Below are 22,840 nucleotides of genomic sequence, written 5' to 3'. Positions count from 1 at the left end.
AAACGAAAGGGATCCAGCTACATTAACCACAGGTTTTATCGACTTTGTGGAACATGTGATCAAAGAACAGCAGCGAAGAGGTGAACTACGGCATAATATGTATTCCAGAGAAGAAAGGAAGTAAAAAAGAAGCAAAAAATAATGGTTGAGGATCTGAGGAGGAGAACATATGTGACATACGGTGAGGAAGGAAGGGAGACTCTATTTTGTATCCCATAAATACAGATAGCCTGTAGCGGCATGACTGAGACCCACATTTATCGCACGTCAATGATCCTGGCAAAATATTCACCATGGTCTTTTTCTCGATAAGAAGACGACATTGAGCAGCTTGATTGGCTTCTTACAGGAGGAAGCTGAGATGCCACTGTAAGCCTTCATTGCCATGGGAGGTCTACCAGCTGGTTGGGCAGAAAAAACAGAAAAGCAGAAAATCCATCTCAATTGCCTCCAACAAGCATGCCTGAAAGTGATTGGGTGAACAGATGTACGTCTGCATTTGAAGCACAAAAGCATGCTCGGCCTGAAGGACTCGTGGTGGCCGTGTTTCACACAAGAATGTTTAACCCTGAACTCTTCCACTGCGTAATTGTGGTCAACACACTGTATTCCCTTTACCGTTGAAGATCTTTTCCCTAAATTGGACCATTTCGTTGTGTTTAGCATGAACCATTGCAAGATTGCATTGAACCCTGAGCACGAAACCTAATATTTCACTTTTGTTTAATTATCAAGAACCAGGCATGGTCATGTCGTTTTCTTCCCACCGTGTCGGTGTTTGAAACCCAAGGTGAAAGAATGCATTGACATCGATGTTGGCCACCTGTTAATGTTGCTGGATATCTGTCAATACTGTGCCTTTAATCGAGTTAGAAATTAGAATCCATAAACTTTAAATCAGAATGATTGCAAACTCCCTTCCAAGGCGATCAGGTGAAGTAACCTTGAACCGACCAGCTTTGGAAGGAACACTAAACTGACTCTGTCATATTGGTGTCTTCCTCGTTAATGGCCACGACCATTCCAAAATTCTTGTAGGGTTAGCCGGGAAAACTTGGCCCAAATTTTTCACGGACCGGCTGGCCAGGCTGAACGTTCGACGAAGGTCAGGGCAGAAATTTGTCATTTGTTCATGTTGCTGATGATAGCTCGCCGAATCTTCGCGAAGGACACCTGTGAGATCTTTAACGTCCAGCAACTACTGCTGGTGGTAGACGGGATGGAGGGAAGCCAGTTTAACGTCCATCCGTGGACGGCACACACATTGATGGATCACTCTGCCTGCAAAACACCGGGATGACAGTTTATAACTCAATCGGGATTGAAACCCAGGGTAGACAGCTTAGAGGCGAATGTGCTCTCCCATATTGGTGTACTGTGTATAATTATAGTGGAAAAGATATGTCACTGTGTGTTTGAGGAAGAACCTTGTGATTGAGAAATTACGTGGATTCATTCGGATTGTAAAAAGGTCCTTCTGCGTTTGTGCATACATGATGCTTCGGTAATTCCATGTTATATAATTGCTAGCCATGTCCCACCATCATCAATACAAGGAACAACAAGGAAATCCAACACAGGTGGAGGCCATTCAGCCCATCATGCCTGTGCGAACACCACACCAACCCAAGATCCAAGAAAATGAAAAAAAAATGTTTTTAATTAATGAAAGAAAAAAAAATGTTTTTTTGGGGGGGTTTTTTTTTGTAATTTTTTTTTCTTTTCTTCCCCTCGGAGAGGGGGCATGGACTTGGTTAAAAACACACATCAATCACACAACCCCCCTGAACAAGACCCCCACCAATAGCACTCCGTACACAATCACCCATCAATACTCAAACTACCTAAAAGTCTAATCAACATCCCCATACAAGTCATCATCATGTACGACCAACTGTTTTTGCTATTGATGAGATGTTATTGAACGTGAATTAAACGGTAGCCTAGCCTTGACTTGAGTCAACTGCAGGATGAAGGCCTCCCTCACCACGGTCCATTCTGTTCCAGTTAATGCAATTCGACGTCATTGGACTGAAATACATTTTTCAATTTCTTCTCTCCACCTGATCTTTTGCTCTACCTCTGCTTCTTTTAGGGCCTTCTCTCGGTTGCCAGTTTGAATGTCTTGTTTTGTTTTGTTCGTAACCGGTTGTCCTTTCTCATTACTATGTTTCTGGCCCAGTTCCACTTCGGATTTTTGATCGTGACCAGAATTTCAAGGAATTAGCGACCGCCCACGCCGATTTTCTGTTTGATCCAAGCGTTTCTCTTTTTGTCCCTTTTGGTCACGCCAAGACAACATCTTTTCGCGGATGTTTGATCGGTTTTGCTCCATCCTCCTTGTTCAAAACCATGTTTCAGTGCTTCTGTGATTGTTGAGAGAGCGCACCAATTGTAAACCTTCCTTTTCAGGCGTTAGCATGATAATAAAAAGTTTAAAAATCTAAAAACAAAAGGTTACTTTGGGTTCATAGAAACTCAATATTTCCTCCAAAATGCGAGTGATTTGTTTTCAGTTGAAAAAAATAGTTTGCCAAATTTGCTAAACATTAAAACTTTCCAAAACGTGAACAAAAACTCAAGCACACTTGTCTCTGTGGAATTGTCTTGGAAATAATTTCATGAATCGACATTAAGTACAATTTCCTTACCAAGTCCTCCAATAAAATGTGGGAGTTAGTGTCTGCCTCACGATGAGCCATTGAAAACGACTTTTACGAATCGAACCTTCGACCTCCATCACGAGTGTACAGATCTTATTGAGAAAGACAAAAAATAAAGATGAAATACTGAACATTCATTCATTCTGCACTTCATCAAAGTGAGATTATGGCCCTTTGGGCCGACAAACGGCCCTCTCGGCCCATTTTTTTTTTTAAAAATGCTATTTCTCGGTTGTTCGTAAACAGAACCGAACCAAACTTGACAGGTATATTCTAGGGACCATTACCCAGGCAGTAAATGAGGCTAAAGTGCGATTCCGGCCCTCTGGGCCGAGAAATGGCCCTTTTGGCCCATTTTCTTAAAATTGTTATTAAAAAAAATAAATAAAATGTGCTGGGCAATGCCAAATGCAAAATTAAGTCGCAAATGATATGAAACTAGCCTCACTCTTGTGAGGTGTTCTGGTTTCTTTTTCTGATGCGATGAAAATCTTACCAAATTTCAAAACTACCTGTCATCCGTGCTATCGCTCACCTGAGAGTTGTACGAATGAACTCCCACGGGGTATGTTCGCAATTCGAACTTGTTAATGGTACCATAGAGTTTGTTAGACCCCCCAGGAGTACTAAACCACCATTGAGAAAATGATTTTTATTTCCATTTTTCTTCCTGCAATATCAACACTCCAAATTTCCAAGCTGTATCTTGGAGTCCGCTGGGACGTTTGGAATGAAATTTTGCATCATAATAGTATACCGGCACTGAAGTTGTGCACCTGATATTTGATTCATGTCCTTAACCTACTTTTGTCAGATTGTGACCGAATTAACAAAAACAAAAAAACACATTTTAGCCTCTAATCTTGACAACTTGCGATGGTGGAAATTTAACCAACTTATCTCACCTGTACAGTGTGATAAAAGTACAATAAATAATGAAAAAGTACTTTATAATTACACAAAGTACTTCATACCTTTACAAAAGTACTCACAAACTATCATAAAGTGACTTCCATCACCAGACAATGTTCAGCGTTCATAACAAGAATATTATGAAGCACTTAATGGGAAGCGTAAAGGATTCTTGTACTTTTGAGATAAGGTGAAACAATGCAGGCACAAAAGGCAGGTGAAATCTCATTAGATCTTCATAAACTTCATGGATAATTTGATATTCCCACACAAACTACCAGGTCCACACCCTCGGTAATCTCAATGATTAAAGCACAGGAAATACATAGCATACATAGCAGCTCAGTCCGTTTCGTTGCGATGATAAAACGTAGGAGAGGAGAGGTATCCGTTTCCAGGACACAGTGACCTAGAGGGGTCTGCTCCTATTGGATTGCTCATGTAAAGAATTTGAAATGTTGCAGCTCCTCAAGGACGACCGACGTTGAAGAGTCATTCATGCCAAACAACGGTACGGGTGAAAGTTCATCATTTAGTCTGTGGCCTAACAGAAAGGTCTTGCTTTGTCTGTCGATCTCATCCGCGAGGTTGTTTTACCATGCTAACCTCATGCATCGGCATAAAACCTTCTCAGCACCCAAAACCACACCTACACCTCCATTGATACTTTCACAACCACACGCACACACCTGTCCACATCCTTCGCAATGACGATCTCGAATAAATATTTAAAATCATGGTTTATGTTTGTATCAGGCATCACTGTTCACAACAGCTAAATGGTAATAAAATTAACGATCGAGTTCGAATTTAAAAAAACAAATCTCCTTCATCCAATAGACCTTGCGATGCCTGTCCTCGAGAAGAACAAGTGATCAGTGATCAGTGATCAGTGACCGATGGCTGTGGTCAGTGCAGAAGTTTTGTAATTTGGCAATGGTACCTGCACGCCATGGCCTACTTGTTGAGAAAGGCACAGTGACACGTTTAACGTCTATAAAGGAGCATGAACAGAGACGACAAAAGGACGGAGCACTTGATGTTGTGATGTTCCACTTGTGAAGCACAGACAGACAGTTTTTAGACAAGCCCATCCTCATCAGGAAATTAACCAGGATTTGGTAATGGAATGGACAACACAATGACCCTCAAGTTAATGATTATATCACAGCATTCTCAGAATTTTCCATTTTAAAGTGACGCACTTGATCTCAGCTATCATAGAAGGTCACGTGATATTCAATTTCCGATCCAATTTGATGTATCATACTCTGCTGCAGAGCGTTGATGATTCCGAAACAGTTTATTGGGAAGGCTTGTACTGCGTGCGATGCCGTTCCTCTCCAAGCAGTCGGTGGAGCAGGAATTAGCAATCTGTTCAGGGTGCCAGCCATAGCTCTGCTACTCTTCATGAAGGACACCGTGGGGTCTTTAACGTCCACCAACTAATTCCGGCAGATGGGACACCTGTTTGACGTCCATCGGAGGGACGGTCCACACATTGATGAATCACTGCCTGTGAAACACCGGGATGACAGTTAATAACTGGGTCGGGGTTCAAACCCAGGTGAGATGTCTTTCCGATAAGTATGTGTACCACTAGGCCACCCTACCAGCCCCTGATATGCAATATGCTAACTTAAAATGTCTCAATCAAGGAACATTCATTTTGAGTGCAGAATAACAGATACATCACGTAACACCTTAAAATATTTCCGCCACTAAGGCCTTACCTGATAAATGTATCCATCGTCCATATTTATGGTGTTTGGTGATGTTCTGCTTTGGTAGGTCAGACTAGTGATGTAAATTTTTACCAATCACATTTCATTAATTTACTGGCAAGGCTATATGTCAACATACAACTCTCGTGTGCTCGATTCATGTACTTAGCAAAAGCGTGACGACGCATGATAAACACATGTTCAGTATTTGATGAAAGCACGCCACCTGCATTGGTAACATTAGTGACCCAAAGTTAAAAAAATTAATTAACAGGTTGATGACACAATGTATACATCAGAGAATCTTGCTGTGTAGAGCACATGGGTCAATGTTTTACAAATACACATTATACATCGTCATCATGACAGATATTTTTTTTAAATGAGTACTTCGTACTTCGTTGGGTAACAGATTGTTATGTGATGATGATGATAACGTTGAGATAAATATAATAAGGTTCCTCAACAAGTATCGTATTGGAATCGTTGAAGCTTTAAAAGTTAGAACCAACCTCGTTTTTACTTGCACATGGAGAAAATGGGGCTTAAAAAAAAAAATTCCACCATATTTGTGAACATCATAAATATATGACCCTTTAATGTTTACTCTGTCATATTCTACATATAACTCAGGATGACATGCTCAAATCTCATCCACTGTGCAGATTTGTCCACAATCTCCTGTCCATAAAATTTGCATATCGGTACATTGATGTCTCCTCGTGTCATTTTCCTACAAGTGCTTGATGTCCAAACTCCTCCATGAGCCTCAGACCATGGTTACAAAAACAACAACAAGATTTGGAGCTCGAATGGTCAGTGCACACACCAAAGCAACACGTTCATTCAGCATCAATTTTGAGGGATAATAATTAAAAGAAATAATTAATAATTTTCCTCATTCGACATACCTGGCTCATGGGAAGGTCTTTAAAAGCAGTTGTTGTCTCCAATACCTGCCGTTTGAACAAGGAGCGACAAAAAAAAAAAAAAACAGAAGAGCAAATTAATTTCACCTGCATTTTATATTTTTTCAAGTTTGATTACAAACATTCCACGTGAGGTTGTAGTCTATCAACACAAGAACCACTGCCCCATATGAGAGGAGCAAAGTTCAGTTCAGTTCAAACTCAAAACGAGAAAACCCTCGTTGAGCAAGGCAAGCATCATCACTCGAACCATACCAAGAAACTACCAATCGGAACTCCCATGGCTGAATGCTAAAACTTCTCAGGTGGATCACGTGACAGGTTTCTCTTTATCCGTAAAAGGGGAGAGCTGGAGGGAGGTTCTAATTTTCAATATCAGTGACTTTCATGATTTCTGTTTTAATATAGATTCTTTCACATCAAGCAAGCCTTCCATTCTTCGCTTATCGAGAATTGGAATTCCAGTTAAAGTATTGTCATTGTGCACCGTCCGTCCATCCGTCTCCCATTTCAACTTCTCCGGCCAAACCGCTGGGCCGATCTGCCTGAAATTTGGTAACAAGGTCCCGCTCCAGACTGGTAACAGGGATTGCAAAGTTTGTTCCAGTTACGCGACTTTAAGTATGTCAAAATGACGGACTAGGTAAATTCCTTCAAAAATCTTCTTCTCCAGACCTACCAGTCAGAATGCTGCCAAATTTGGGTGAGAACATTAGGCCAGGGTAGAGATGTTCAATTGCCGAGGTCATGCCAACCACCTGACCGGAAATGTGTCACAATGGCCAGCTGAGTCAATTTGGGGGAAAATCGCATAAATTCCTTCAGAAAATCTTCTCCAGACCCACCAGTCAGAATGCTACCAGACTTGGGTGCTAACATTAGGCCAGGGCCCAGGTAGGCTACAGATTCAGTGGTCTTATTTTTATAGATTCTTGTAAGAAAACTAGCAGCCAATCAGTGAAGTTTTTCCAGAGAGACAATAGGTGTAGAGACAACTCAACATGTCAATATTTATCACTGAATTTTGTTCTACATCATCAAGACAATAGAGTGAAGTGGATTTTGTTTGTTTGGTGAACAAACCACGACGAAAACAAACGAGTCTCCTCTCCTGCTTACCATCGTCGACGCCATTTCAAAGCCGCGGCGGCTCGACGCCAAGGGAACCTTCTTCTTTACTAACCGTTGGATTTAATTATCAACCGACTTCATTTTCACCACGTCATTGAGTTTTAAATGTGAGTGAGAGTTATTTTGTTCTGGTTTAAACATCACCATTGTAACCAGCACACCGAAAGGAAATATCACCACACACCATATTTCCGTGAGTCAGATTTGCATTCAGAAACAGAACAATTATGGTTAACCACTGTGAAATTGCCAGTTTCATTTAAATGATGAAAATTATGTGTTTAAAAGACGATTTGAATTACAGACGTTGTGGTTGGAACAGGAGGTTAAAAGTTCCCCCACGAGTAGAACGAGTCGGCGTGAACACACACGCAGCACATTCGCAAAAGGCCTCGTTTGGCATTCATATGGCATTTTGGAAGTCCCATATTGTGAGTATTTTTCAAACCCACTTTACAAGCGTTGATGAACATCACTGTTGTCGAAGCGACACGCTGCCCTGGCGCATGCTCCCATACCCGATCTGACCTGACTGTGGTCTAACATAAAATTCTTCATACAAGTGTGTTCATTCAATTGAAACAACAACTAAAAACCCCATAAAAGGACTGCAGACAAATTCAGTTAACGTCCAAAGAAAAAAGTTAATGAAATAAATCTTCGGTAATCCCAGCCAATGAGTTTTATTGCCAGGCCACGTACTTACCAATCGTCTCTTGCAACTTGAAATGCTTCCGAGGAAAGGCTTTGTAAGTACGTGGCTTGAAAGCAATTAAACACTTTAGGCTCATAAGCTACTCGGGTTCGATGGAGCATGCTTGGGAGGAGGAATAAATTAGTTTACTAAGCTCAAGACTACTAGGGATGAATGAATACCCATCCGAAGCAATAAACACGAATCCGAATCAAGAATGCTTTCTGCAGAGGAGCGTTTTGAAAAATCTGAATGAGAATGACTGGTTCATGAGTTGGCATCATAAACTCCCTACCATGACTGCATAGTTAATCCAGTAAGCTTGTGATTTGCAAGCATCGAGTAGGGTCGGATCACAACTCTGGCCCTGTATATGTTGAGTTGTTTGGAGGGTGTAATGCCACTCTTACCCCCAAAGACTGGAGTCAGCTTCCAAAAGTAGCAATGTGACCTCGTGTTCTCATTCAGATTTTTCAAAAACGCTTCCTTCCAAATTTCCAGTGTTTTCTTCCTGAGAGTTTACTTCTGTCTCCATCTTGTCCACCCGATGCATCCTCCCCTACCCCTCATTCCTCCACCCGATGCCCCCAATACACCGCTTTCCTTGCTCTTGCGGCGGGTTTTTACGTGCTATGTTTTCTTTTGCCCATATGTTGATCTTGATCTTGATGTCGATCTCGATTCATCGATTAATCGAGTCAAAGTAACAAAAAAATTAGCACTGAAGAATACCGGTAAGTCTTGAATGTGTTTCCTCGGTTGTACATATATATATATATATGAACAACATGGCAGAATTTGTTGAAGATAATTTGAAGAAAAAGAAGACGTTTTGGTCATGAATGTACATACATACATAACCACATACGTTTGCTCCATTATAATAAGATTCCAATTGAAGCATTTTGCACATAAATCAGACTTAACATTGAACGTTGAACTTCTGCACCTCAATAATTGCATAATGAAGACGGAATCCAGGGCTCGACGGAAAGTAGGAATCCGAGTGAAAGAGCACAACAACTTGAGCAGCACGAGATTCCAATCTGCCACCACCTGAACGGCCACACCAACGTCCAAGCAACTTCTGCTCTCCTGCCACCCACTCTTCCACCTGCACATAATCGTACCTGCACGTGACAGGGACACAGGCATGACAACAACGATTTTTCATTCAATCTATCGTCCGTGTTTATACTTCACAGGATTGTATCTCATTCTCCAGCATTTGAAGTGAAAATGAAAGCTAATTGCAAGTCAATATCACATGAAATAATATTATTAGAAGTTCAATCTGCGTACTTTATCTCCCATCCATGCAAATAATAAACAGAATTCAATTTCTTAACACCTGAAGGTCATGCCATCACACACATGTACATATCTCTACTATACTAAAAAAAAATAGAATATTGTTGCGAATTTGCGCCCGCCGGCGTGCAAATGGCCGCGTAACTCGAATCGCGGCACGTCGCCCACCGGACGGACAATTCTGTCGTGACCCTCTCGGAACAACGCCGGGAGCTAGTCACGGGTGGGGGTTTAACCGCACCACGACTGTGCCAATTGCCCACCCGCGCAGGATAGGGTTGCTCGCCAAATTCGATCTACCTAAGTACCTGCGCGGAGGGTCGACCGGGCGATCGTACCACGCCACAGGCCGACTCAGGACATGAACCGCTTAAGCGGTCCGTTCCGTGCTACAGTGAGAACTGAGCGGTGTTATCGTCGGCCTTGACGGTTCCGATTAATACCGATTAATATATATATATATATATATATATATATATATATATATATATATATATATATATATATACATATTACTGGGATGTTGCACCCCATTCGAACCCCTTTCCGTGATGCAAGATGGAGGGTCAATAGAGAAAAGACAAAGCGAAACGGGCACAGTTCAACAAGCAAGCATTTTATTCACACGCACACACAGACAAGCATGTAAGGCATGTATTTACAGCCATACGCAATAAAAATGCACATAAAGCAATGAAAACAAAAGAAACGATGCAGAGCTACAACCGAATAAGCGTACACACGGCAACACTTAAACACTTCTACTTTACGAGACACGGCGCCACAAGATCCATACAAAAACCCCAAAAAGAGAATGATGACCTCCCTTTGGCTGGTGAGTCTCTCTCCCGCGACCGTCAGCATGGTCGCGCCCGGCCCCAACCTCTCTCGCGGCCGGCGAACCCTCTCCGGCACTCCCCGTCCGGACGCACAGGTCCACCTCGCAACGGGCGCTGCCGCGTCTCCCATCCGTGCCTTCGTGACAGGGCCGCTCGCCAAGGCACGGGCACAGGACCTCTTCCTGAAGACCAACTCTCCACAAAACCAACCGAACCACCAGCCAAGACGAAGAGGAAGAAAAAGCCCTCCTTGCGCCCGCCCGTGTCCGTCTTTTATCGCACGGGGCTCCGTCCTTCGCCCCGCCCCGTTGTTCTCGGCTCCACCTTCCTTCGAGAGGGTTCCCGAAAAGGGCGTTCCCTCACGCTTTCCCTCCACCCCGCTCCGTCCGGGGGCCGAGGGAGTCCGTTTTTGGCTCGGAGCCAGAGAATTATTCCTCCAAAATAAGGCCCCACCTTTACATGACCAAGCTGTGGTCCTTTGACCACAGCTTTGACTGACCTTTGACCTGCATTTACTGACCTTTGACCTGCATCGCTCTTCCTCCACTCCAAAGCGCGGGGAAGTCAGACGGGAAAAGCAGGCGGGAAAAGCCCACCGAGCATCCTTGTTGGTTTTTGTTTGTTCCTCCGCGGAGATCGTCACCGCACGGAGCCTGTTGAATGGCAAGTGGCGAAGATGTGGTAGCGTAGATGGTGGAGGTGGCGTGGTTGCAGTGTGGTTGGTGCTGTGATGGGGATGGCGTGGTTGTTGAAATGTGTGTTTGAAATCAAAGATAGAAAAAGAAAAAACGCCGAACTCAAAGGATCGCAGCCCGAATGGATCACATAAATTCCCTCTATACAACGGGTTTGGGCTAACTACACATGTACCTATGAAGATATCTCACCTGAGGGTCCTGAATGGTGGTTTGCGAATTTCTACAGCCATAACAATATTGTTGCGAATTCGCGCCCGCCGGCGTGCGGACGGCCACGTAACTCGGATCGCGTCACGTCACCCACCGGACGGACAATTCAGTCGTGACCCTCTCGGAACAACGCTGGGAGGTAGTCACGGGTGGGGGTTTAACCTCACCACGACGGTGCCAATTGCCCACCCGCGCAGGATAGGGTTGCTCGCCAAATTCGATCTACCTAAGTCCCTGCGCGGATGGTCGACCGGGCGATCGGACCACGCCACAGGCCGACTCTGGGCACGAACCCCTTAAGCGGTCTGTTCCGTGCTACAGTGATAACCGAGCGGTGTTATCGTCGGCCTCGACGGTTCCGATTAATTACCGGGCGTATTAAGCCCACTACGAACCCTTTACGTGAAGCAGGATGCAGGGTCAATAAAGGAAAGACGAAGTAAAATGGGAAAACAGTTCACACAAAGCACATTTATTTCCCGGCACACGGAAAGCACACATGTACAGCCATACAGTCAAAATGCACAAATAGCAACCAAAACAAAAGCAACAATGACGCATAATTAATACCGACTACGCGCACACACGGCAACACTTATGCAGTTCTACTTCGCAGACGGCGCTAACACACATTTACTCAAAAGCAAAGGAAAGAAGCCACCCTCATTGACAAGGGGGCAGACAGGCCTGTAGGCCAAATGTGTGCGTGACCTGGAGGAGCGGCCAGGCCCGCGAGACCTGGGGCGGGGGTCCTACCCACGTCCTCATGACGCATTGGCGGACGAGCCGCAAATGTGGCCGCGCGGCTGTGCCCCGACTCCGTGCTCCTTGGCGGGTTTCGTTGGCACGACGTTTGGAGTGGGGTGGGAACGGGGTCCCCTTTTTGCACTAGCTCAGCGCGGGGGAAAGGGGGAATTGTTGATGCCCTGGGGGAGGAGAATGGCTGGCTGGCTTGGGTCCCGCGACGAGCGATCCCACACCGCGACCTATCGCTGACCGCCGTCCTCGCCTCGGACCCGAGCTCCTTTGCCTCTTCTCGCAACTCTTCTCAGCCGACTCCAGAACCAAACTCGATGACACTCTCCTCAGCCGACTGCAGAACCCAACTCTCTGCCACACTGATGACTTCGCCACCCGACTCGACTGACTTCATTCGCCTTGCGCTCGCCTTCTTATAGGCTGGCAGGAGCAGCTAATATGCAAATATTCGGATCAGGATGACCTCGGGGGCAGAGCCACGCTCACCCATTGGTCGGAGGAAACGGGGGCGTGAACCTCCCCTGATCCTAGAATTGGCATATATCGATTTCACACAGACACGCCTGGAGGCGGGGCCAAGCCGCCCCGCGCTTGCTAATTGGACGGAGGAAAAGTGGGCGTGTCGCGTTCTTGATCCGAATTTTCCCTCGGAAAGGATGCTATTTGCGCTCGCGGCTCAGTGCGTTCGGCACCAATCGCCGAACGGGCCCGAGACAGCCCGACGCTCAGTGTTCACAGGTTGTGTGGGAATGGCCGAAGAAGGAGAGAGGTGAGGGTGGTGGAATGTTTTCGGTGGTGGTTTGATGGTTGTGGTGCCGTTTGGGAATGGCGGTGATTCGATGTTTGCGGGATTGAGTTGTGAAGGTAAAGGTCGTGGCTGTTGGCATTGTTGTTGTTGTCTGAGGGTTGGAGCGTGGTTGTAGTTGGTGACGATGGCTGGCGTGGTGGTTCAGGTGGATGTTGTGTGATGGCAGTTGAGACGTGGTGGGTTCAAAATAAAGATAGAACAGAAAAACGCCTAACTCAAAGGATCGCAACCTGGATGAATCATATAAATTCCCTCTATACAACGGGTTTGGGGCTAACTCCACATGCACTTAGAGATGTCTCACCTGCGGGCCCTGAATGGTGGTTTGCGAATTTCCACAGCCGTAACAATATGTTTGTATGTATGTGTGTTTGTTTGTTTGTTTGTTTGTTCGTCCTTTATAGGCGGCCGAACCGTTGGATGGAATGAGATGAAACTTGGCATGAGTGATCCTTGGGCATGAGAACAGACATGGGGGGGGGGGGGGTCAAGTTCAAGGTCAAAGGTCACGGGGTCATGGGGTCAAGGTCACCGGGTAACTTCAATTTCTCAATTTCATCCGATCGAGACGGGACCAATGCCATTCGACAGATAATCAAAATTAAATGTCAAAGTTGATTGACGACATTCACTTCCGACTTCCGGTTTTCGAGCTATGACGTCATAAATTGACTAAAACGTCAATTTTTCATGTTTGTTTGTCCTTTATAGACGGCCAAACCATTGGATAGAATGAGATGAAACTTGGCATATGTGATCCTTGGGAACGGACATGAGGGGATCAAGGTCAAGGTCAAAGGTCACAGGGTCAAGGTCACCGGATAACGTCAATTTCTCAATTTCATCCGATCGAGACGGGACCAACGCCATTCAACAGATAACTGTACCCGCCCATGGGCGGGTACTTTGCTAGTTCATACTAATATCATTGAACTGGCGAGGTGACTGTGCCATGGAAGGGAGCAGTTGGACAATCGGTTAAGTTACCGTGCCAATGTTTGTTTGTTTTTTACACGTAGCTGTTTATAAAGATTAATGTTTGTGAACATATCCCTGAAACGTCTGAATAAATGCAAAGTCGTTTTTTGGTGAAAGCTACTCAAGGTTTCTGGGTTGTATACAGTAAGTACTGCAGTCGGTAATCAAACTGACTACAACCTGCCGATTCCCGAAAAATTGACGATAACAGCCGAGAGAGAGAGAGAGAGAGAGAGAGAGAGAGAGAGAGAGAGAGAGAGAGAGAGAGAGAGAGAGAGAGAGAGAGAGAGAGAGAGAGAGAGAGGAAGAAGGTCCGAGTCCAGACATTGTTCAGAGTGACACGTTTGAACGTGCCATTTTAACATACCGAATTTCGTCTAGTCCTCTACTAATGTCTGTAGAAGGGGATCATTTCCTCCCCCCCAACCAACACTTTCCCTCAAGTCCCCCTTTCAAACGCAAGTCCAAATTACCCCTTCCCCTCCCTACTACACCCCTCTCTCCCCCATCCTCTTTGCTCCCTCCCTCCTCCTAGACTGCATGGCGACATGTGGTGAGGACTTGATCTCCCCCCCTCCCCTTTCCTCGCTCCCACAACCCTCCTTAATCCCTCTCCCACCCCCATCTCAATACTCCCGTCAGCGAAGTGACGGGTTGCATTTGCTCGTGTGATGTGTGTGTGTGTGTGTGTGTGTGTGTGTGTGTGTGTGTGTGTGTGTGTGTGTGTGTGTGTGTGTGTGTGTGTGTGTGTGTGTGTGTGTGTGTGTGTGTGTGTGTGTGTGTGTGTGTGTGTGTGTGTGTGTGTGTGTGTGTGTATATGTATATGTATATGTATATATTGAAATTGGGACCGGTGTCCCTAAGGGGTTAACCAGGAGCTGCTGGAGGTAAACCCTGCAGAATGGCCAAGCAGAAAGCGAGATGATTATGTGCTGGTGCGAGTGCAGGGTAATTTGATTTATTTTATTTTATTTTCACACCACAATTTTGGCACACGCATATTTCCAACCGATCATTCACTGACAGAGGTCTTTCACTCAGAGAGCAGTAAACGCATGGAATGGTCTCCCTGGAAAGGTCGTGGCAGCAAAAAAGTGCATTGGTATAAACATGGAATTTGGTACCTCGAGGCATTGTGGGCTGGCGGGGTACATGATGTATGAATGTGTGATTGGGTAAAATTTGTAGTGGCTCTCATGTCTGTGAGAGGGTCTCGTCAAAAGGTTAAAGTCCTGTCCATGTTTGTTTCTCCACCACCCTACAATCTCCTTCCTCCCTCGAAATATATAAAAACACACTGGTGATGTCCCCTTGCCTGGCCTACTTTACCCTTCCTCACCCCTTGCCCTGGACTCGTCTCCTCCACCCTTGTGAAATGAAGGAGGTCAACTGATCGATGTAATTGACGTGGTATTGAGAGAAAGCAAGCATGCTCGGTGAAGTGGCCTCTTGTTCAAGCTTCTTGGATTTCCTCGCTATTCGTGCCTCACCCAGTCAAGAGCACGAGACACCATGTTGTGATGAAAAGTTCAAGCAACTGTCGAGCGAAAGAAAACCAGACTGATGAGGTATTAGTAAGATTAGACGAGGCGAATGAATGCGAGACGACTTCTCTACATGAAGGTATTTCATTTATGTAAACATGGATGTTTGAACTGTACCAGCTGCCCCCATGACAACAGCATTGTCAAATTGCTCCGCAACCATATTTCCCGTTATCACCTGCAGGTTGTTGTGAAAAATAATTTCATACATGTTCATGTGACTTTGCACCTCTGTCTGTTTCGACTGCATTCCCAACATTCTGTTTGATCCTCGCGGAGAGTTCCATCGTTTTATGGAGTGCGAGAAGCTTCAGTGAAAGAGAAAACTTGCCGTGGCCGCAGAGCACCTGCAGGTCCTTAGAGGTACCCGTGATGTGGTCAATTTTATGACGAGCCCGCCTGGTTTGGAGGCAACAGTTCCCTTTGGTCTCCGAACAGTGCCATCAATTTAAACATCCCGTGAAAAAAGGCCAAACTGGCCCGACTTCAAGGATATCTCACCGAGTTACCCAAGAAAGTTCATCTCGACTGCGTTAACAGGGGAGCGGGGCATCATCATCATCATCATGATGATGATGATGATGATGATGATGATGATGATGATGATGATGATGATGATGGAAAACAATTTTTCAAAATTGAAACGCCGTTTCTTCATAAACTTTCTGTGCTCAACAATTCATTTATAATTTCATCGATTGAATGGGAGTCTTGAAACTGGTGACACAATTGAAACAAAAAAATATTTTTAGAAGTTTACTGTGCCAAAGAATGCACGAATGAAAACAATGTCATCTGTCGAATATTCGGTCATCGTGAATTTAACCAGAGCCAAAAGCAGCCTCAACTAATTCCCAAGGCTCCTTTACGTTTTAACCATGCAGAGGTGTTATGGTGAAGGACTACAGAACCAAAGGGAGATGTTTTATGGGATGTATAAAAAACAGACACCTATCCAGGTGTGTGTTCAAATCACTTGTACAGTACAAAGGACTAGTAACATAGCCTTGAGGTGTGTGTACTCACCTTGGAGATGTCTAGCCTGGTAGCCTAGCTGGCTTCGAATCTCAGACCCGATATAAAAAGTCACCATCACGGTATTTCACCTGTATTTCACCTGCAGGGTGATGATGTATCAATGTGTGAACTGTCCATTGGAAGGACTTTAAGACAGAAGACCCATCTGCCTGCACTGTGGATGGACGTTAAAGATCCCATGGTGTACTTTGCAAAGAGGCAGATAATTGCGGCTTGCAGCATGGCTAAATTAGAAATTCCTGCAGAGTTAAAAATGATCCCTCCCTTCGTCAGATAAGAGAGCAACAGTGGATGCCTGAAACGTCAACCTTACTTTGCATTGAAAGGTGATGAGCACACCTTGGTTAAACCTTCAGTTAGTAACACGTATTATTGTATTTGTCTCCCGACACAGAACGGCACCAGCCTTGATAACGTCTAGTATTCCTCTGTTTGTGTTGGCTTTTTAACTGCTCGCCCACTTTAAGGCTGATCTTGTCCAAACTTTACATGCGTCCCCACATGCCATCTGGGGGGGGGAATGGAGAGGGGGTCGTAATGGGGTCAGCATCATGACAATGCTCCAGGAAGGTGAAAGGGTTGGTCATAATGTGGGTTAAAACTGTCAATGAGAGTCGGCTGAAAGGGAAGACGCAGCGGTTGGACAAGGTGGATCTAGAAGCAAGCTCTCAGGAAGGAAGAAGTGGAAATTTGGAAAGTGATGGCCTTGGAGAGAGTTAATGGGGTAGAAAAGATTGTGATTTTTGGATGGGGTATGATCTGAAGGGAAGAATGACGTTGAAGTTGGCTCAAAAAAAATAACTTGGTTGAAGAAAATTTGCAAAAAGAAAGATGAACAAATTAGTGGAGGTGAGCAGTGATACTGGATTTTGGGACTTTCACCAAAAGGGGGTTGCTAGCGGACCACATGTGTCCTGCAGAAACCTGGGGGGGGGGGACCACAGAGACAGCAGAGGGTGCAATACCAGAAAGAAGGTTCCCTTCATGAGCTGCCTTTTTGGCTGGTTAGTTTAGGGGTGCGGTTATGCCGCTGATGCAGTGCCCCTATCACCAGTACACTGGTGCTCATTTAGCCAACCTCAGAAGGATGACAGGCTGAGTCAACCCCCTGGTGTTAATTCAGCAGCAAACAGGGCTCAAACTCAGGACCCTAGGGTAGAAAGGAGGTGATGGAAGACAGACACCACAAACCTGACTGCAATGTGAAAGTGAGAGGCCCATAGACTCAGCTTCATAGCGGGAGATTCCAACGATGTTGAAGGCCTTGGTTTTCACGGTATCAAGCTGAGCAAGTTGAGACGAGGGCAACAGCCCAGAGGGAAGAGTGGCCCCCCATCAATCTGCAGACGAAGGTCTTGTATATGGATAAGAGTTCAGGTGTCAAGGAAGGACTTTGTCCAACAGATGATGCCCAGTCTGCGACTGGCTTTGCAGGCCAAGTTAGACATATGGTTTACTCTGGAACGATCATGGTGATAGTGAGACCCCAAAATGTTGAATGACTGAAATTCCTCAAGAGGATTGTTAGAAAGTGGATAGGGTGAGAAGGGGGGATTGTAAGTTAGTCCTTTCGGAGAGAGAGAGAGAGAGAGAGAGAGAGAGAGAGAGAGAGAGAGAGAGAGAGAGAGAGAGAGAGAGAGAGAGAGAGAGAGAGAGAGAGAGAGAGAGAGAGAGAGAGAGAGAGAGAGAGAGAGAGAGAGAGAGAGAGAGAGAGAGAGAGAGAGAGAGAGAGAGAGAGAGATTTTTAGGATTGACAGATATATTCGAAGTGGTTGACCAGCTTGTGATTTTGTGAATTTCTGAAGAGAAGGAAGAGGCTGCACCCAGTGTCTAAAGGATGAAGGATGTTCTGGCACAGGGTGGAGTCATCAGCAAATCGATAAAGAGGATTTTCCTTCCAGAGAGTCAGAGAAATCATTCATGAAGATCAGGAATAGGACTGGGCCCAGAACACTGCCTTGAGGCACTCTGACCTTGACAAAGAGAGGAGATGAAAGGATTCTGTTGAGTGCCACACATTGGCTACGAGAGTCGAGGAAGTTGTATGCCATGCATGGAGTTGGCTTTGGATTCCTCAGGGAGAGAGTTTGGAGAGCAAAGCAGGATGTCAGACGATCAAAAGCATGAGATATGTCCAGAGAAACGGCCCTGATCTCATGTCTAACGTTGAGCGCCTCCGCTCATTGTTGGGTGTGTATAAGCAGCATGTCCAAGGTAGAGTGACCTTGTCTGAAACCAAATTGGTGATCTGAGATGAGATTGTTGGAGAAAAGGAAGGATTTCATATTAAATGTGATGATGGATTCCATGACCATGCTCATGATTGGAAGTAAGATCGAAAGACATATTCCAAGTGTTTCATGAGCCCATGATTCTATCAAAGTCTGAAGAGAGGGAAGAGGCTGCTGCCTACCTATCTGAAGGATGAGGGATGTCACGGCAGAGGGAGGAGTCATCAGCAAAGAGATGAGGAGGATTTTCCAGAGAGTCAGAGGGGTCATTGATGAAAACTAGGAATAGGATAGGGGTATAGAACACTGCTTTGGGGCAATCCAGCCTTGACAGGGAGAGGGGATGCAAGGATCTCAGATGAGAGCCACGTATTGGCCACAAGAGTTGAGGAAGTCAGTTACTTAAGAGTGGAGTCGGCCAACCTGTAAATTTTCGAATGCAGTTTTCTGCCACAGGTACTATGTCCTCCCTCCTGAGCCTGGTAATGATGGATTTTCCATCCAACGTCTCCTGTTCCTCCTCTGCCTCTCTTGGCTTTTCTGACCACTTTCTTGTGAAAGTCAATATCTCTGAGTGTTGTTAGAGAGGGGCCTCAACACCACCTTCAATCTGGCCATTACACAGGTGAACTGGTAGCAACTGCAAACTACCCTCTCACAAAGGACTGCACTGCCATCTACACAGCATCTGATAGTGATTCTTCCCAGAAATCCTGACACAAAACCAACTGTCTCTCAGGTACCAGTTTATCCCATTCTGTGGCTCACCTAACCACCCTCCTGGCTCTGGTACATTGAATCTGTGGTGAGGCAGATGTGGTCAAGCAGCTCAACCTGGAGGGCTAATCTGACTGATGGCAACATTAGCTCACTCCAAAAGGCTCACAACAAGTGTACATCTATCCTTTAGCAAGCCAGAAACACATCAGCTTGCCAATCTGAAGGCCAAACTCTCTGAACAGTCTCCTTCCTCAAAGTCCTTGTGGTGACTTGACAAGTTCATCACAACACTACCTTTCAATCCTCTCGCTCAACTCAAAGCAACACCTGAAGAGAGTGAGTGGAAAACGGAGTACACCAACCTTTCTGTGACGAGAGCAAAATATGTCTTGTACTTCTGCTTCTTTGTGGTAGATACCAATGATGTTGAAGGCTTTGGATTCCACATTATGCAGGAGTAAGAGGTGTAGAACGGGGGCATCACTCAAGGGGTTAAAAGACTACTGAGCGATGAACAGAGGCTTTTCGGTCGTGATAACTTCAGATTTACTGAGGAAAGACTTGGCACGATGGTGGATATCCAGTCTGTGGCTACCTTTGGAGGTCAGCTTTGATATATAGTCTCCCAAGAATTTGACTCCTCCCAGTAGCTGATTAAGAAAGTAGATAGGTGGGTTTGCTCGACAATCCTGGAGAGACACATTGTGAATATGAGACGCATGGATTGAATGACGTTACCTGTGGCTGGACTAGCATCTGAGACTTTTTCCGATATTAATAATACAATACCATTTATTTTGTGCCGTAAAGGTGCATCAGATTGCCGAGGCAGTTTCATTGGCGAGGAATACAGTCCTGGACAGGTCGGCACTCCGACGCAGGTTACCCCAAATGGTTATTACCCCAGTACACTGGTACTCATTTCGCCAACCTCTGAAGGATGACAGTCTGAATCAACCCCACCTGATGTTAATTCAATGGATGACTTTTGTGGCTGGATTGGGGCCCAAGGGTCCTGAGCTTCAGCCCCTAACTGCTAAGCCAACTCCAGGCTTATTTTTCAGAAAAACTATGGAGGATCCAGCTGTTGCTGGTCTGTCAATGGGGTGTTGCCATGGGTACTGTACAGCATAACATGTAATCATCAGCAAAACTTAAAAAGGGATTTTATTGGGAATCAGAAAAATAACTTGTCTTGAGGTCTTCTAACTTCCACTGGGAGAGTAAATAGAAGGACATCATTGACAGCGATGCACGATTTGCATGTAAGAAGGAAGAAATCAGCAATCTCGGAATGAATGCAGCATTGGATGCTGTGGACAGAAAGCATGACACACAGATCAGGGTTGGAGACAAAGTCCAAGACCAGTGATGCATCCACAAACATAGCCCTGAATTCTTCTTTAAGATTCAGAACCTCCATCCAAGATGAGTGACTGGGTCAGAATCCAAACTGATGATTGGAGATCAAGATGTTCAAGAAGAGGAAAGACGATGTTAGTTTGCAATGATGTATTCCACCACTTTGCTCACAACTTGGAGTAAGCTTTACCAGGTCGATGTTAGCTATCTTCAAGACATGTCAGAGGTGGCCCAAAGTGAAGGACAGGCTGAAGTGAGCAGACGGAGGAGAAACAAGAACAAGAAGGTTGGATTTGAGAATACACTCACTGGTGCCATCTCAACCTATTGTGGAGACAGAGTCAAAGCTGGTCACTATTTTCTCTACCTTCTCAAATGAAAACTCGATGATGATGATGATCATCATCGATGATCATCAAAGACTCACGTCGTTGCCCCATACGGTAAGGTAATCCGGACTATGACCTTGTTGACCTTGATTTTTGTGTCCAGTTTAATGCCGTGCTATTTCCACACTCTGTCATAGAGACGTCCATATGCAGAGCTGGCTTTCTTGATGCGTACATGAATCTCTTCATCTATCATGGCATTGTTGTAAAGCACACTTCAAAGATAGATGAACTTATTGACAATGTTACCAGTCGTGCCATAAACTTCAATAATAGGCGTTTCAAGTGGTTTGGCAGATGCTGGTTGGTACATGATCTCCGTCTTTGAAATGCTGATCTGTGGACGGTAATTTCTAGAGGCTTCTGAAAAGTTGTTTGCCATAGCCTGGAGGTCCTCCTTTGTGTGTGCAACCAATGTACAGGAGTCATCTGTGTACAGGAGTTTTCTAATCAGGACCTCTGACTTTGATTGAGGAACAGGGTACTGGCAGGTTGATAGTTTTCCAGATCTGAATCTGAAGCTCACACCTGGTAGCATTTCCTTCATCAAGCATAGCTGAAAAGAATAGGTTGAAGAGTATTGGTGAGGTCATTTATGGTGAGAATGAGGAAGGAGGGACAGCATGCAGAGGAGAGAGACTTAACAAGGTTCTGCTCAGTTTAGGAGGAGGACATATGTTGGAGAGCTCAGTCTTAAGATTAGACAGATGATGTTTTCCGGCTAACCTGAGGATGGACATGCATTTGATGTGGGTCATGCAAAACAGCCTAACATTTTTATTGGTCGAGTTTATGTTGCACGTTGAAAAAGCAAGCTCCTTGAAAGCATCTGCTTTCCCACAAGTAAATCATGGCTGAAAGGATGGAAATAATATCTGCAGATGAAATGGCATAAAGCTGTGCATGTGAGAGAGAGACAGAGACAGAGAGAGAGAGACAGACAGACAGAGACAGAGAGAGACAGAGAGAGAAAGAGAGCAGGCTTTTGTGAAAGCACTCCCAGGCGGAGTCAATATCGGATGTCGAGAAAATATATTTTTTTAGATTTCAGTCACTGCCAAGTCATGGAAATGTATAACAGAAACAAGATCATAACAACACTAGCAGATAAGCTCCTTCATCAGAACTGTCTTGTCCTGCTTTTATTCAAAATTTGGCAATAAACTGACACCGTGGTGTTTTGCAGGCAGGGATATGCATGCATGAATGTGCCATACATCAGGCAGGATGTAACTCAGAGGACCTGTCTTCCAGCAATGGTTGCTGTTGAATGTCAAAGATCCCACATTGTCTTTCGCAAAGTGCTGGTGATTGCCCCCAGCACCAGTGCTAAATTCAAAATTCTTGTCATAATCAGCCATGGAGCTCATAGCATTCAGTGTTTAGTGGTGGCCCCTGAGGCAGAGTCAGTGTGCTAAATGGCTGGAAAGCTTCCGGAATAAGACAAACTTCTGACACAACAATTCCACCATCATCCACAACCGGTCTGGAATTCGCATACATACACGCATACAGCCCCAACGATTGCAAAAAAGACTATATATATATATATATATATATATATATATATATATATATATATATATATATATATATATATATATATATATATATATATATATATATATATATATATATCAACAAGTATACACCAATAACTGGGAGAACAACAAAAAGAGTAGGAAAATACAAAAAAAAAAATTTGGCAGATTGGGGAAAGACAAAAAACAATCACTGGAATGGCTAAGAAGAAGTCAGCTCAATTGGGAGGAAGAACAAATCATTAAAAATGCCCAAGACCAAGGATACGACACGAATGGCTTTAAAAAAGGGCAGGACTGAGCGAATCGGACAGATGTAAGTTCTGCAAGGTAGAAGCAGGAAGCATGAGCCACCTCCT

At 44.8% G+C, this 22,840-nt stretch overlaps 1 protein-coding gene across 2 annotated transcripts in view; it reads right to left on the bottom strand.

Moving 5' to 3' along the window:
- Positions 1 to 22,840, bottom strand: part of LOC147014990 (platelet-derived growth factor C-like) — a 97,732-nt gene that overhangs the window by 51,894 nt on the left and 22,998 nt on the right. For both annotated transcript variants that reach the window (XM_085849265.1, XM_085849264.1), the window contains exons 3-4: positions 9,003 to 9,183; positions 6,211 to 6,255 (exon numbers count right to left, since the gene is read on the bottom strand). In XM_085849265.1, coding sequence (XP_085705391.1) covers positions 6,211 to 6,255; positions 9,003 to 9,183 — 226 coding nt within the window. The remainder of the gene's footprint in view (positions 1 to 6,210; positions 6,256 to 9,002; positions 9,184 to 22,840) is intronic.

This window comes from Eptatretus burgeri, chromosome 12 (assembly GCF_056783735.1).
Source record: "Eptatretus burgeri isolate ZD-2024b chromosome 12, Ebu_testis_v1, whole genome shotgun sequence".
Lineage (NCBI taxonomy): Eukaryota > Metazoa > Chordata > Myxini > Myxiniformes > Myxinidae > Eptatretus > Eptatretus burgeri.
The sequence above is the reverse complement of the archived record's forward strand: the minus strand, read 5'-3'. Positions and strand labels throughout refer to the sequence as shown.